Genomic DNA, 17,204 nt, shown 5'->3' on the forward strand with positions numbered 1-17,204 from the left:
TGCTCGCTAATGAGTAACTTGCAGTGTTTTACGATACACCTGGAACTAGAAAGATCAACAGAATAAACACTGTTATTATTGCCGTGAACGTGTCATGTCATTTTTTCTCCGACTGAAATTAACCCCTCGCAGGGATCAACACAATGTTAGTGACACACTGGGGATGGAGTGCCTTACAGTATGTTACTATGTTTCTATTTCTTGCTTTGGCAACGACATACCTGTTATGAATGTGCATTTAACGTGATGCTCTGGTGGCTAAATTAAAAAAATATGTATGATTTATCAAGAAAAAATTGTATCAACACTGATTTGTTTTATATTGGAGGAATTAAAGATTATTACAAAAACGTCGCAGGAACTCTCTGGCCGAGAAAAGCAAATCTGTCGTACATTGAAATTCTGCTGGAATTCCATCCACTCACAGGATTTTGAGATATAGTGACAGAATGCAAAAAAAGCAAGAGTAAATACTTATTTTTTCACACCTCAACCTATTAATCAAGAACATTCTTTCAATTGCATTAAATACGGCAATAACAACAAACCTAGGTATCACTCAATAGCAGGGGTGTCCAAACTACGGCCCGCTGCCCGGTTTTCATTGCCCCAGAGCAGGGGTCGGGAACCTTTTTGACAGAGCGAGCCATAAACAATTCATATTTTCTAATGTTATTTCTTGAGAGCCATTCTCAGAATTGAAAAGTAAAAACACATGAAAATTTGTGATTTTTTTGTAATTTCACCACTTTTAAAGTACCAAAAGTCACTGAATTCTTTTGACAAGATTGTTATGCTGTTGCTAATAAACCAGTATCAATGATACTATGCATGCAGAAGAGTAATAAAAAACTAAATTATGATTAAAGTCGTGGTAGAGGTAGTGTCAACGCCACAGTGACGCTCTTATTAGTGCGTTCAGGACTCAGCTCTCTCACCACTGAATTCCATATTTTACCTCACAGGTTAGTGGAAAGCCATATGCACCCATGGAAAGAGCCACATATGGCTCCAGAGCCATAGGTTCCCTCCCCCTCCCCCAGAGCCTATAATAAAAATATAATTGAATATGGCCCGGACAAGAAGCTTGAATACAGCTCACATTACACTTCTCAGCTTTAACACTAGATGAAGCTAGGTAATTAAACAAAGCTTCTCCATTAGTTGAGAGCTCAAAACCTGACATCATGTTGAAACGAGTGGAGAAAAGTGTGAACAATTTTGGTACTTTGTTACACACAAAAGTTCGTTTCAGTAGTGTAAATAAATACAAGGGTGGAGCTGGTAATGATTAAATGATCGCCGCTCGCACTCCCAATCAAATGGATTTATCGACATCAATGACAGCCCATCAGTTCGAACTGGTGAGTACATGATAATCCCAGTCAACGACTTAATACCACAACCATTAATAATATTATTTTTTTTTAAATCAACCTGGGGATAATTTGGGCAAATACAAGAGAAGAGACACAAATATGACTTATTATATTGCTTCTGCTGACCACAAAAGGTTCAAATGGATGCAATGTTGAATGCTTTCTGTGGACAAATACATATTTTTGCAATGTGGTTGAGTACCCCAAAAAACATCCAAGCAAAAGAACATATAAACACACGAACAAAGGCCAGAGCTAAAAAATCTTGTTGTGAGTCAGTTAAACTAACAACCGGGCTTAGAAAAACAAACATTTCTCACATTTTTGATTTCCCTCCCTAAAAAACTTGCCCTGTACTTCATGGGATGAAATAACTGTGTTTATTTTTTATCAAGCTTAATACTGCTGTTTTAAGTCTACTTATACGACAAATGCCAGCAGTACAGTTTTTCTAAAACCTTAAACAGATTTGCAGAAAAGATTTGGTCCAAATCAGTTATTTAAAACTTACACATAAAGCAGACTAGCACAAGATAAAAAAAAATAAAAAAAAATCACACACAGACTTATTGCATATGCAAAAGATAAACCAAGCAGAGATTTAAATTTCCCTAAGGGGAAATTTAGCACACTTACGTAAATGTACAAACATCTTTAAACACACGCATATATTTTAACAGTATTCATGTGTGTTTGCTTGCTTATGATCCCCCAGGCCAAATGATGGCTGAGTCCTTTCCTCAACTAAGTTCTCCAGCCTCTCATTCGTGAGCTCAACATCCATTTAAATAATGCCTTTGACCTCTTTCCCCACATTTTAAGGAAACGCTAGTTGACTTTTTTGTGCGTGTTTGCCCTCAAAGCATGAGTGGTAAACTCTAATACCCCTCCGAATTGAGGCCACAACACCTAAAAACTGTAAGGCGGTTTAAGGTGTGTGTGTTTATTTGCTCCATTATTCCAAAACAGGTAAAAAGGCATTGGAAACCATTGCATTTATAAGAATAATTTTAATTACAATTCTTAATGCCATACTTGTTTGGAATTCCTGCCATCTATTGGTCAAGATGAATATGACATCGTGAATTGTGCCTTTGTGAGAAGTCTTGCCTTGCACAACATTCAAGATGTGTGACTTGACATGCAGGTGTTAGCTGCATTTTAATGACCTCGGGGGCATTTTTTTTTGCGGTTTTTCTGTATTTTTATACACTCCATTGATACTTGGAAACCATGACCAAAATGTACCAGAGTGATCTTCCCCAATGGGTTTTAACTTGGTCAAAGAGGGAAAACTCTCCAAATATCCAAACAATAGTAAAGATTTGGACAAAAAGAATATGGTGCTGCTGAGACAAGGTTGACTGAGATGGATACGGTTTGTGGGACGGACTTAAGAGCATGCAACCTTTTGTGCTCTCGGCCAAAAAGAAAGTGAACGAGGCCAATGATTCCTTTCAACGTATGAGTTTAGGTGTTTAAAGACATGGGAGGGTCACACCAACACCCGCAGTCCATTTCAATAATTCACAAAGGAGATATCAGCATCGACCACCCACTCCACATTTTCCCCTCATCTTTTCCCTCTTTGTAATGGGCTCTTTTCTTCTATCTAAATACGTGTGCATAATTCTATATACATACATACCCAAGTATTTTTTATCTTGTAGCGACTCCTTTGCTGAGTAGAATGAGAAATGAGCAACAGAATATTAAACTCGCATCATAATTCTGTTTATTAATCTTGCCAACAGCAAGTAAACAAACGCCAACCCCAAGTCACCCCAATTTTTCCCTTAAGAGAGAAAGATGATTTGGCAGAATTACTACAAATGACATACTGGCGTCTTCTTTATCGAAGAACTGCGGGCCTCTGAGCGACAAGATTATTCTTGGGGGAAAAAAGCTCTTTGTTGGCTTAAATTCTGCTGCCACCCTGCACAATGTTATATGACTTCCTGTTTTAGTAAAACAACTTTAACAGAGTTCCTCTTAATTCCTTGACTTTCTTTTCAAAGGATACAATTTGCCGAAGGAGATTAAAATGTCTTTCACAGGGAATTGGAAAAAAACAACTCTTATTTGTCCTCTCCTAACGCAACTTATGGTTTTCTTTCTGTATATGGGGCAGTTTATATAAAAGAAACAAAAAAAAACATTCAAACCAGGAAACTACAGAAAGCGATGCTCAGAAATAAATTACAACACTTTTGAATGTGCATCTTTTGTTATAGCTGTGCAAAGAGGCTGCAGAGTTTCTTGTACCAAAAATGTGCAGAAATATGTTTGTTTTTTTGTTTTTGTTTTCAGGGAGGAAAAAAACATGTATTCTTGCTTAAGCTATAAATATACAAGTTTTGTGTCAAACAGTAATCTGCAATATATATATTGAGAAAGACACAGGAAAGAAATGTTTTGACACTGCAATAGTGTAGAGTCGGTGTATCTTTTTGCTATCAATACTATGGTCACGGGGGGTGCTGGAGCCTATCCCAGCCATCTGTGGGCACCAGGCGGGGGACACCCTGAATCAATGGCCAGCAAATCACAGGGTACAAGGAGCCGGACAACCATCCACGCTCACACTCATACCTTAAGTGTCTAACCGGCATTCACTACACCCAGACAAAAACCCACGCAAGCCAGCAGAGAACATGCAAACTCCACAAAGTCAGGACCCACCTGGGATCAAATCCTCGAGCCCAGAACTATGAGGTCGACACACTAACCACTTGAGTTTGATATAAAACAGAATACTTACATTCTTTTTTTATAGTGGTGAGCAAATATGGGATCGAATATTATTTGGTTAGTTTTAAATGTTAAACATTGTGCACCTATTAGTGTAATTTTTACTGTAAATGTTTTCTTAACATGGGAAAAAACACTAGCTGTATTTGATTTAAAAACAGTACATTTATGCTATTAACTAATATTATATACAGTATTTTATCAAATATAAAGAATGCACAATTCAGACCCACTTGAATTAGCCCACTTGTAACTCAAATGTCAAAGGAATAACTGTTATTATATGGATGCTTACTTTTCAGAACATTTCATTAATTGAGATTAAGTGTTGCGGCTTTTATTACGTGTGTATGCCCCAGGCTCTCGTGACACAATCCATATGCAAAGAACTGAGTTTAATAATAATAGGGGGAGTGGGGGGTGAATCTATTGCAAGAACTAGAGGGAAAATCATGTGTTTGTCGAGGTGAAAGAAAAACAGCTGTTACAACACTGTTCATAATGTAGACTTTGTCAAGTTAAATTAATCTATCCAAGTAAAAACAACAGGCCTACATCATCTTGTTACATGCAGTGTGTTATTAAAATGAAGCACATTGTCAAACACTTAAAAGGCCTGTGCCATAACCTTGAGAAAGGTATTCACTGATCAAACATGGTGACAATCAAATGGATCTGCTGCTAATTTACTCCGAAGGCCACAAAGTCAAAAAGTGAGTGGATGACTTCTCAGAAATATGAAATCACAATAACCAGACATCTTTCCCCTTTATTCTGTCTCATATACATTGTGTTTCTCAACTGATAACACATTGTGGTGAAAGAGCTTTAGATCATTGTCTTGGGACTCTCAGAGTGGAAAAGTTTTCAACCTGAGTTGTAAAACGCCCTTGACGTCCCTAATCTCTTATTGGATAACTTTTGTCTATGCATAATACATCTTATCCTTTTTCAAAAATTTAAAGAGGACAATTACTTGAACTTTTGGCAAAAACTTAACTGGGGACAGCTTGAGTACATATGACCTTCATATGAACATTTTCTTCCTGGTGTTGTTTTTCTACTGGGTGAGGACACGAACTAAAATTGGTACTCCTTCATGAAACCGTGTGCGGTCGATTGGTCGCCGGTCTTTAGGTCGCCGTCTTTTGGTCGCCGTCTCTTGGTCGCCGGTCTTTTGGTAGCGGTCTTTTGGTCGCCCCGACCGCGACAATAGGCGACCAAAAGACCGGCGACCAAAAGACCGGCGACCAAAAGACCGGCGACAAAACAAAGTAAAACAACACGGTCTACGCATCAATAAAAGCCAACAATGGCCATGAGCAGTTTCACTGAGCCGACGTGTGAGTGTATGAATTTGTATGTACATGTGTTGTCCCTTTAAGAAGCTACGTCAGTCGGGGTCTTAACAAGTTCTCCAACAAAAAACAATAAAACTCCGGGAAATTTGGAGCTTTTCTTTAGCCTAATAATTACTAGGGCATTAAGTATGACTAAATAGTAATTCACAGTTTGTATTTAGGGAATTTGAGCAACGATTTAAATGGTAATTATCTCTTACCTTCCGGGCGACCAAAAGACCGGCGACCAAAAGATCGACGACCAAAAGACCGGTGACCAATCGACAGTGTACCCATGAAACGATCAAAATGAAATATAGGCAGCTATAATTTAGGGCTACTTACACAGCGATCCCTGGAATCCAACATTTTATTTTTTGTCTCATAGCTGATTATCACAAAAACTAATTGCAGACTTATTGTTGCCTGTAGATTCAGTTACCCAATAGAGAGCCTGCACAAATATTAAGTTGGGTTTTACAAGTCTCTTGGCTGATGCGACTATTCTTTTTTTATTTTTTATTTGGCTGATTTGTTATTTTTAGAATTGAATCACATATGCAATATTTTTTAAAATATATAGTTAAGTAGAAATACAGTGAAAGTTACTCATCCACTACTGATGGCTCCCAGGGATGAGTGGGTGTGAAAAACTATACTGTCAAGTGTCGGATAACAATTATACAATGAGTTCAAGCCATATGATAGTTCTTGTGTGGGTGGATTGGGATCATAACACTATCCAGTCAAAAATAGAGTGGAAACTATGGATCACAGGAGGAAAAAGTCTGCAGAAGTACATACTAAAAAGTGCAAGAAACTCTGCTGCATGCTATTGGGAATTACGAAAGCTGTTCTCTTTTTATTACCAGCATATATACAGTTTTTCTTGACATAAAAACATTGTAGGATAGAATCTGACTGATATTACAATGTAAATTGTCCACTTACTTTTGCCTATAATAAAAAGAAGCAACATACATTGAAGTGGATTTTTTAAATATATGTCAGGGACTGAAAGCTTTGGATAGTTGCTGGCTCCAGAACAAAAAAAAAAAAAAGTAAAATGGCATCAAATGTTATCAATTGGTAAAAACAACTGAATGCAGTAACTGACCTTATTGTTGCCGGTAGAATGATAATGTCTTTATCATTTTTGCATGCAGTTTGCCATTTCACCTCTTTGTGTTTTGTTTTATTTCAAAATAAGAAGAGTAAACAAAAATATATGTCATACAACCGTGCATACCTATGCAGAGGAAAGTAAACCCCAGTAAAAAAAAATCCAATAATGGCTATAAACTCGTTGGTGGCTGCTGCAAATGAGTTAGTATTTAAAACAGGAGGATTACCCCAGTACAAAATGGCATAATGTCTCCATCTAGTGTTCAATCTGGATCATGGCTGCATTTGAAATTCATAATCCAATCAAGTCATTGCACAACTATTCATTCATTCGTTCATTTTCTGAACCGCTTTATCCTCACAAGGGTCACTGGGGATGCTGGAGCCTATCCCAGCTGATTTTCAGGAACGAGGCAGGGGACATGCAAACGCCACACAGGTGTACCAACACGGATTTGACCCCAGAACTGTAAGGCCGAGGCGCTACTCACCATCGCACAACTACTTTATACTACTCAGTAACACATTCATTTTAAAAAAAATCCTCAACTATCAAGTTATTTTCATAAATATCTTGATTTATTCTAGAATAGCTTGCATCAATTTAGGTGACTGAACTCAGCAGCACTTGTGAACCACACTTTTTCCACATGTTCTTTTCCTGTCTCAAAGAGCTTGCGTAAAATTGGAATGCCCTTCTTGGATGAAATCATTAGATACTCTTCATTTTCAGGTTGCAAAGTCACAGACAGACGAGCAAACACTATCGACTGGCAGAAGCGTGACAGGACCAACCAGAAGAGGCAGTCTTTCTCGGCTGCATTGAGAGGAACAAGGCTTTCCCAGCCTGCTAAAATAGCTCCTCCCACCTCTATGGGGTTTGGATGCTCCAGCATCAAGTACATGATGGTGATGGCTAGCTCATAGACATAGCAACCAAAGCTCATATCCGAAAAATCGATGATACCAGATATCTCATAGCCACTTCCTTCATTGGCTTGCACCAGCAAATTGAGATTATTGAAGTCTCCATGAATAAGGCCTACAAAATATCAAATGAAATACATGAGATAACCATACAAAAAAATTTGTCCTTTTATCTTTTCAACACGTCAACAAGGGCTGGCTCTAGAGGTGACTGTGTAGTTCCCTTCAAAAAGAGTGCATTCACAAAACACGGACAAATAGACTCAGGGACAATTTTTTTTTCCCCAGAGCCATCAGGGCTCTGAACTTGCACTAGCACAACACACAATCCCTTCTGTGCAATAACGTCGGAGTGTGCAATAAAACGTGCAAAATCTTAGATTGTGCAATATTTTAGAATTACCTTGCCCGGATGTGACTTTTTAAATTACTTATTTATGTTTTTACTGGGAAACATGAAGTTTGTGGAGTAGCACCACCAATTTCATTATACGCAGCTATTGTATAATGACAATAAAGGCTGTTGATTTGATCTGATTCGCCCAAAGCACCTTCTCTGTCCGCGCCTCACATACATGGAACTCAATACCAATTTCCATACGTGAACTCCCGTCTCTGAACCTCTTTGCCAATCATCTTAAAGTCTGGCTGTTTGACCAACAAAATAACGATCACAACAGTGTCTAAAACTGTGCTACATGTATGTGTCATTGCACAAGGGACTAAAGATGGAAATTACCCCTCGGATAAAATCTTACATATTTAAATGTAGATATACTATGTTCATTATTATGAATATGTTCATAAATATGAGCTGTACCTCATTAAACAAATCAAACACAAGTATCTATGAAGTCCGCAAATAGAAAGACTTACACTATATAATACTTACACTCGCGGAAACTGGAGTATTTCGGGGCCACGGTGGTCTTGAACTGATGGAGGACAGACTTCACAATCTCCTGAAGAGGGTCTCCATCCAGCACATACAACCATTTCTCCAGAAGGGGAATATTTGACAAACTCCAGACGAATTCCCCCCTATGAAGGACACTGAGCTGAGGATGTTTCATCTGGTGGTGGGTGGGTTGAGTGGTACAATGTTAGTGTCATGTTTGTAAATGTACAACCATCAAGTGACTTCTCCCCACCCACGATTCTTTCCAAAAAGATCTTAATGTAGCTTAAAACACATCCAGATGCCCACATTACTTGGAGTCTTTAACACATTGAAAATGTGAATATATGACATTTTTATAAAGCATGCATTTTTTGATTTCCTTTATGTTGCACTTTTTTCTTTTAAAAAAGGAAGTGTTCAGAGCAAAAGAAACTGGGATAAGAATAATAGGAATAAGAAGAATCAGAAGTGAAATGCTTAATAATAGAATTACAAATACCTCTTTGAGCAAGTTGTCCATTCTGGCTGCTATTTGGCCGACTTGGTAAAGTAGCTGAGGTGATAATGGGACCTCGGAAATTGGGACTCCGGTCAAATAAGTCAACAGGCGCACCAGGTACTTCTGCAAGCCGTAACCACAATCTGCCGAATGTAACAATCCAATAATAAATGCAACATCATATGTTGTCTGTGTCTGTTAACATCAAAAATGAAGTTTGCCCACAAAAGTTTGTGGCCATTGTTTTTGTTCCACAGACACTTTAACCAATGGGGGTTGTGCTGAAACTAGAAGCACCTGACTGCAATCCACTGATTGCAATTCTAACATACCACATTTGTGGAAATGTATCATGTGACCTACTGCAGGGGTGTTCAAACATTTTTGCTGCAAGATATACTTTTCAAGGAGTTAACCTTCCAAAAAAAGAGCTATCTTTTTTACAGGCCACTGACAAAGCTTTGCAATTATGTAATTATATACAGACTTCCCTCAATTATCTTGACTTCACTTCTCGCAAATTCACTTCTTTGTGATTTTTTTTCAGCTATTATTATTATTTTATTTTTTACTTTTGTTTTGGGTTTTTTAATCATAAAAATGTGAAAATCTACGCTGAAACTCGGAAGCGGACGCCACTCTTGCTACTAGGACTCAGCACTAAAGAGAAAAAAAAAAGGGTTGTTATAATACTCTACAATTCTTTGATTATTGCAGCCATGTCTGGTCTACATTAACCGCGACATGCCATATTCATAAGAGAATAGTTAAGGAAATCGACAGAGGGGAGGGATCAAAATATTATGATTGTGCAATCTACCAATAGTACCTTGGCAATCTACCAATAGTTCCTTGGTGATCTACCGGTACATTGCGATCTACGTAATGGGCACCCCTGGTGTAGATGAAGCCTAAGTTGAACTATGTTTGTCACCTACTTATTTATATAGACAGTTACAAAACTGTTTAAGGGGTCATTATTTTTTTATATCGGGAACCAGGTGTGATTCCAAATAGAAAGATTATTTAGATTAGTTTTACATGTATTGCCTTCCTCCCTCAGTAGTGCTCCTTTTTTCTTTTTTGAACAGTATTTTAAGAACTATAAGCCTACAGAAAATCCTTTTCAAAAGCCCCTTATAAGAAGTATCATTAGTGGCTGTTTTCCTACCAATGTCTTCCAGAAACATGTCCTCTCCAGTGATGGTTTTCAGGGCTGTTGGGGTAGGAAGTCCGCCTTGGTGCAGAAAATCCATTGCGCAAGTCTGCACTTTTATCAGAGTTGGGTCCTTTGAGGAAAGAGTGTTCATTATCTTCAGCACATACTTGTCACCTTCAACAGTTGTAATACAAATGTTCTGGTCCTCATAACTGGGCAGAAAACGAAGTGAGGAGGGAGTCAGCTTGTAGTGCTTCTGAACAATCTCTGCTGCCTGGGACTGGCTGAGCTTGGGTATAGTATGATTTGCGGCCATGTTCCTGTTAATGATACAAAGAAGAGACAGTACAATAGACAACAATATAAGCAAAGGCTAATTTATTTGTATAGCTCAATTTAACACAAAATAATTGAAAGTGCTTCATCTGTCAAGTCAGCAGAATCAAGTTTAGAAATGGAAATAAAATCACAAATAAAATGATATCTGAAAGTCACATTAAATCTGTAAGAAAGTTAAAAACAAAAAAATTGAAATTGAAATAAAGCTAATAAATCAACTTTGAGCGATGCAAAGTCTGTGTGAAAACAACGTTGTTTTTTTGCATAATATTGGCAGATTTAGGTAATATCAGGAGAAAAATCATGAAATTACGAGATTTAAAAACATTACATTATCTATTTTACATCACTCGAGCCGGAAGTTGTTCGGGTTCCGCACACGTCAACTTGTGGTCACGTTATGTCGGTGTGGGAAAAAAAATGATTTTTTGAATAATTTGGGAGGTTTGATTTGATTCCTGTTGATAACATTTAGATTGTTAATTTAGCCGACATAGTTTTAAATCAGAACATTCTCAGATGGTGGCATCCCTTAAGATTTTTTTCTATGGAGAAAGTGTGCCGCAGCTCAAAAAAGGTTAGGAAACACTGCATGAAATGAAGGGAAAAAAAGGGAAATCTGGGCGTGCAGCAGATCGAAAGAAAGATCGCAAAATGACATATGGGAGTTGTGCACACACGAAACAGGTTTTCCCAGCAGAGTCTAACACAAGTAAACCGTGATATTTCGCGCAAAATATCCATTCTCCCCAACGGAAGGTCATTAACAAATGATAAGGGAAAACCTCGCAAAAAAATCCAGACTTCTAGATTAAGTTTACCTCGTAATGCGTCAAGAAGTAGTTTTGTAGTTTCTTGGATTTAGGTGTGTTGACTGCCTTGTAGGGTTGCCAGAAGCAAACGAAAGTATCCAGTCTAACCAGACAGTAAAATCCTCCTTGTTCGATAAAGGAAAGATTATTTGAAATAAGAAATTAAAAAAAAGATACGACATCCCTTTAAATGGGAGATATTTCCATTTTTCGTTTCGTAGTCATAGAAAAAGAACAGCAGTACAACAGTGAGGGACACATTGTTGTAGAATCAACCCTGTTTTGCTGATATTTATCGTGGAAGAATAGTTCTCGGAAAAGGTTGAGACTAGTCATTTTAAGAAACACAATCATTATTGATGAATTGTGTATTTATTCATTTCTAAACGTAAATTACACATTTTTTGAAAATAAATCAGTCAAAATTGATCAAAATAATCCAGTTTAGCGGGAAAATGCAAATATGGCAACGCAGGCATCATGCCCGAAATTCATTGATTTTAAAAAATGACTACACTTTCAAAACACAGGTTTAAAAAAAAGTTTTTTGTGTAAGACTTGCACCAATAATTCTGACAGAGCTTTACATTAGATAAGGTAAAAACGCAAATTAGACAGAGAAAAATAATAATTGTCGAGTTGTTATATCATTACTGCCCACAGGGCGGCGACATTGACTCACTAGTGACCACCCATTTTCATACTCAATGTTTAGTTACATTGAAATGTCCATCTGTTGTTATTAGTTGACAAAAACAACCTTGTTTATGTTAATGTTTACATTTGTTTCTGTAATTTATGCATAGTGCACAGAAAAAAATCGTACCTGTGTATTGTGAAAGATTCTGTAAAGTGTCTTGACTTCTATTCATTTTATAATCTCAATTTTACAAGAAGTTTATCAATAATTGAAAGAGGGCTTAGGTTTATTAGTAGTCTCTTGCAAGCTGTAAAGGTTGAACACTAACTCAATCATAATTACTTCAAAATCATTTTCAATTTAAATGTCACTATTTTATGATTAAAATTAGAATACGTACAATTATACAGTGAATGGCATCACGCAGTTGGAGGTCAGGCCTTCCAGTGGCTGAATCGTATGCCACAGGCAAATGATTAATCCTACAAATATTAAAGAAAATGCATTTGCCTGTTTGAGCCACATAATTGCCACCACAGAACCATTGAAAGTAAGAGAAATGAAATGACGCAGATGAACACACTTTAGCAACCGTAGTTGTCTATCTGTTCCACCGCAAGGTGGTAATGGGATGTTCTGGAACTGTGGCTAAGAATGCTGACTTACACTGTGTTCCGTTCAACTAAGTGTGGCAGTTCGGTAGATTTTGTGGCCTCGTTCTTTTCTTTCCGCCGCATGGCAAAGTTTTATCTAATGGGTGCCATACCTGTCAACCTCGGCCAATTATTAATGATTGCAATGCCCCTTATCACGCAATTTAAAAAAGAAACTATAGAAATGCAAAGCGGCACATATTTACTCACATAGGGCGCACTTAAAAGTCTAAAATTTTCTCCAAAGTGGAGGGGGTGCCCAATCAGTATGCACTAAATTCAAGATTCCGTACATGTCACTGTATGGCGCTGACAGGTTGACTGTCTGGGTACATTGCTTGCTGAAGCGCTATATTTATATAGTGAAAAGACGCACGGTTGAAAGGGGAATGCGAGTGCACATATCATGCTTAAAGCATGACAACATTAGCAGTTGACGATGACGTTTTTGTCTGCTACCAGTGACCGAGACGATCCAAAATGGGTAAAGAGATCGGTTTTACAAAAAACGTACTTGAAAAAAAAAATGTTATACAGTGTACACAATTTGAAATGATCAAAAAGCGTATAAAATATGGGAAAAACATAGAAGTTGACAGGTATGGGGTACTGCCAATTAAATATTATCCACAGTGTATGCCCTATATAAACATATATAGTGAATGTATAGATATCACAAAAAAACACAAAGTGATCCAAAAGGGTCTTTGGCCACAAAGTACCAAAGCATGCTGATACCGTGTCATTCTATGAAGAGGAAATGATCCCATAGAGTGCTTTGTTTTTTTCTCCTGCTCTAAAACCGGGGTCCATTTTGCAGTGGCTCTGCAGGGGGAAATCTTTCTCCCAACGTTGTAGTTTTGATGCAATCAATTCTAATTGCAGCTGGCAGTTACAATTCCTTATATAAACTCGGACAGTTTGACAGCTCACTTGGCAAGTGATTAAGTGATTGCATTGCTGACTTTTTCTCGGTACGTGCACCAAGACGAGACTTCGCCAGACCCCCCAAATAGTTAAGAATGTGACTCTTCTGTTCTGTTGAGCTCATGAAGAAGGCCCAGAGATCCCATCGGTAATCATAGGGTTCTTTTTAAAAATACATATTCTAGACTGTTTAAATAACTAGAGGAGTAAGACTTTTAAAATATTGTCTATTGACTGAAGAAGGAACTGGTCTGATTTGAACTGAAAAGCAGCATGCGCTGATCATGTGCATGTGTTCGAGTGAGTGAATGTAAAAGGTCATGGATCTACTATCAGTATTCATTAGTCCAAGGTAGGTAAACATCATCATCATTACCCTGGAAAGCTAGCCTGACTATCGCCATGTACAAGATACATGGCACTTTAGTCAGGTCTGTCCATCAGTTTTTTTATTTATAGAAGCTATGTTGATCTCACTTGGACTACTTATTTATTTGTTACTTATTTATTGATGATTTATGTATTATTTATATGTTTGGTTGTTGTATTTGTGCACTTTGGGGTGAAGCTTAAAATCTCGTTATACTTGTATAATGATAGTAAAAAGCATTCAATTCAATTCATCCAAACAGGGGTTCCTAAACTTTTTCATACCACCGTAGGAACATAATATTGTTCTAATGACATCACAAAGAAAGGAGAAAATTCTTCCATTCTTGCATTTTTGACTGGCTGAACTTTTACTTTTGATAAAATGTCGCTTCCTGGAAATAATAGCTCTTACTAATGGTTTACTCTACTCTCACTGATAAGTCTGTAAAACAGCTTAAGGAGCAGGTTAAGAAAGAAGGAGACCAATTTAAAGGAAATCATTTTATTACCAGACTGCAGGATGGGGAGAGAGCTCGAACAGCGTGATCGCTCACAGTCTGTTGTCCTTGCAACTCTCTCCGAATGACCAGTGAGTGAGTCTTATATTCAGGCAAAACTGACAGTTGTCAGCAGGACTTTGGACAGATACGTTTCAGTCATTTGCAGGGCAAAGATTGATTGATCAGTGTCAGACAGTTGAGTGTTTGTGCTGACATGTCAACCCAATCACAAGACTAAGATTGATTAATCAGTCAGACAGTTGAGTGTTTATGCTGACATGTCAGCCATTCACAGTTTGTATGACAACGATGCTTTTATACTTACAAAAACTGATACAATATGAACAAGCAATTGCAAAGAGACTTTGTCTTATCTTACACTCACACATTGTAAAGTTGAAATCAATTCACTAAATAAGGTTCTTTGTGTCGGCATGCTCGGACAAAGGTGTTGTCTGGCCCCCTTTTTTTTTTTTACATAGCGTAAAATACAAAGCAGTTCATCAAATAAGTTCTTGCCAATTTAAAATGAGACTAGTTGAACAAAGTGCTGCTATGCTGTGTCTCCAAATGTCAGTGCTTTTCTTTTCTTTTTTAAACTTTCCCTATTGAAAATTACAGTTTAGCCAAGACAGAGCTGCAGTGATGTTCCCTAAGCAGCACTTGACTGAAAAAAACTGAGCACAGAAAAGTACTTTTGAGCATGCTGTCAGGGTGAGAATGCACCTGTGTAGTTAAAGCTGCTAGGACTGCAGTGTGATGCCACACTGTGCTATCACTCGATTCATACATGAAGCCGTGCCACAACTTTACTATTTGTAAGAATGTGTGTGTGAGAAGCTGTTTGATGAAGATTTTTGTTTGTGGGTTATCTTTAGCTGAAAACACAAGAACCATCTTGAGTCTCAAAAGAACCATACCCAAAACATCAATAAACCTGTCGCCAAGAAAATATGCCAATAGTCTAGTTCCGACAAAATTGTTCAAGATTGAATGTTTGGATATATTAGTTCCCACTCCAAAATACTGCATGCATTATTGTGCTGTGGAAGGAAATGAGACACGGGTGTATTGGTTTAGAAAAACAGAGGAGAGAGGAAAAACGTGAGTATCGAAACCAATCTAAATCCACTATAGGGCTTTTTAGTGCTTGAACGGTTTACAGAATCTACGGTTCTGTGGCTTCATATTCTCATTTTTGAGCTCATCTTTTGGTCCAAAATGAGTTGATTCCAATGTTTTTGCTTAAGATCATGCAGGCAGAAAGAATTCTGTTTAACAATTTGGAAAAAACAAAATCAGTATTTCATATTTGTGATGTGAAAAAGGCGGCAAGGTGAACGAGTGGTAAGCACATTCACCTCACAGTTCTGAGATCCCTGGTGGGCAACCAATTCAGGTTCAGAAATTTAATTGAATTTAATTTAATTTAGTGCTTTTATTGTCATTATACAAGTATAATGAGATTTAAAGCTTCACCACAGTGCCCAAATAACAACAACAAACAAACATATAATCAATAAATAATAATATAATAAATACATAATTGATAAATGTTCATTCATTCATTTTCTGAACCTTTTTATCCTCACTAGGGTTGTGGGGGGGATGGAGCCTATTCCAGCTGACTTCAAAGTGCACAAATAACAACAACATACAAATAAATAAAATCAACATAATAAGTAGTGTGATTTAAAGCTTCACCACAAAGTCGTTAGCAGCCTATTAAGTTTTTGTGCAGTACAAGTTAAGTCTTGATCCTCCTATGTGGAGAACTCGAGTTGAGTATGGTAACAGCTCTTGGAAAGAAACTTTCTTGAGTCTGTTTGTGTTGGCTTTTATGGTCCTGTAGTGACTGAAATAGTGAAGAAAAGCTCAATATAAGCTAACATTTCCCGAAAGTAGATGAAATGTGAGCAGATATTTTTATATGTCAGAACCAATCTTTTTAAAAATATTTTAAATGTATTGGGATGTTAGTTATATAGATATGCACAATTTATCAATCGGCTATTTCAGTGGCAATGTTGTTTTCATTCAAATTAAGTAGCACCCGCAGTTTATCGAAGTCAACGGTCAGATTGGCACCACTTAACTTTATGGGAAATCATTACAGCGGGATGACATGCGTAATGTTTGCAACCGCCCATCTTAATCTAATTAATGATGATTTCCCGAAACCCTTTGTGACCATGTTTGACATGTAATTCCATTTTTCATATTCAGGGTAGTGTGAGGATGCATGGACTGGATGATCAGAGATTTTTATAGGAATGGCAGACCTGTCAACCTCTGCCGATAACTGCCCTTATAAATGATTATGATTCCCCTTACAAACCCCAAAAAAACCTTACAAACACCGTACAACTCGTACAGTGTTTGTAAGGTTTTTGGGGGGTTTGTAAGGGGATATCATAATCATTTATAAGGGCAGTTATCGGCAGAGGTTGACAGGTATGGAATGGTTCATTTTAACATTTCGTTCTCGAAAGCTCTTTAAAAAAAATCCAACCATAAATAACTGGATTTGACAAAAAAACATTGTAAATAAATTCGTACAATTTCACGTAATGTTTAATTTAAGCACAGTTAGATATTTTGAGATATTTTGTCCACAGGGACGGACGGCTAAGAAGGTATTCATAGCATTCCGCTTATGTTAATATCCAAGAAAATCTTAAATTAATATTATTGGATGCTCAGTTCAAACATGAGAATGTGTACATGCGTCACATACACACAAATGTATGGATCTATGCGATCTGCACGCACACAGCCCCAACTCTCATAATTAGCGTAACGGTAATTAGATAATTATGCCTGACTCTATTATGAATGTGGGTTTGGATGGTCAGATGGTGTGTGTGTGTATAGAAGGTG

At 37.4% G+C, this 17,204-nt stretch overlaps 1 protein-coding gene across 10 annotated transcripts in view; it reads right to left on the reverse strand.

The window, feature by feature from the left end:
• hykk.2 (hydroxylysine kinase, tandem duplicate 2) overlaps window positions 1-17,204 on the reverse strand; it is a 71,774-nt gene that overhangs the window by 45,792 nt on the left and 8,778 nt on the right. For 4 of the 10 annotated variants that reach the window (XR_013301479.1, XR_013301478.1, XR_013301477.1 and 1 more), the window contains exons 1-4: window positions 11,242-11,408; window positions 10,094-10,401; window positions 8,923-9,065; window positions 8,415-8,595 (exon numbers count right to left, since the gene is read on the reverse strand). Coding sequence is in view for 4 of the 10 variants with exons in the window: in XM_077607939.1 (XP_077464065.1) it covers window positions 8,415-8,595; window positions 8,923-9,065; window positions 10,094-10,397 (628 nt within the window). In the remaining 6 variants the exon portion in view is untranslated. Of the gene's footprint in view, window positions 1-6,617; window positions 7,638-8,414; window positions 8,596-8,922; window positions 9,066-10,093; window positions 10,402-11,241; window positions 11,409-17,204 lie in introns of those variants that run through there. The other 6 variants (XR_013301475.1, XR_013301474.1, XM_077607941.1 and 3 more) reach the window with 4 other exon arrangements.

Source organism: Stigmatopora argus, chromosome 8 (assembly GCF_051989625.1).
Source record: "Stigmatopora argus isolate UIUO_Sarg chromosome 8, RoL_Sarg_1.0, whole genome shotgun sequence".
Lineage (NCBI taxonomy): Eukaryota > Metazoa > Chordata > Actinopteri > Syngnathiformes > Syngnathidae > Stigmatopora > Stigmatopora argus.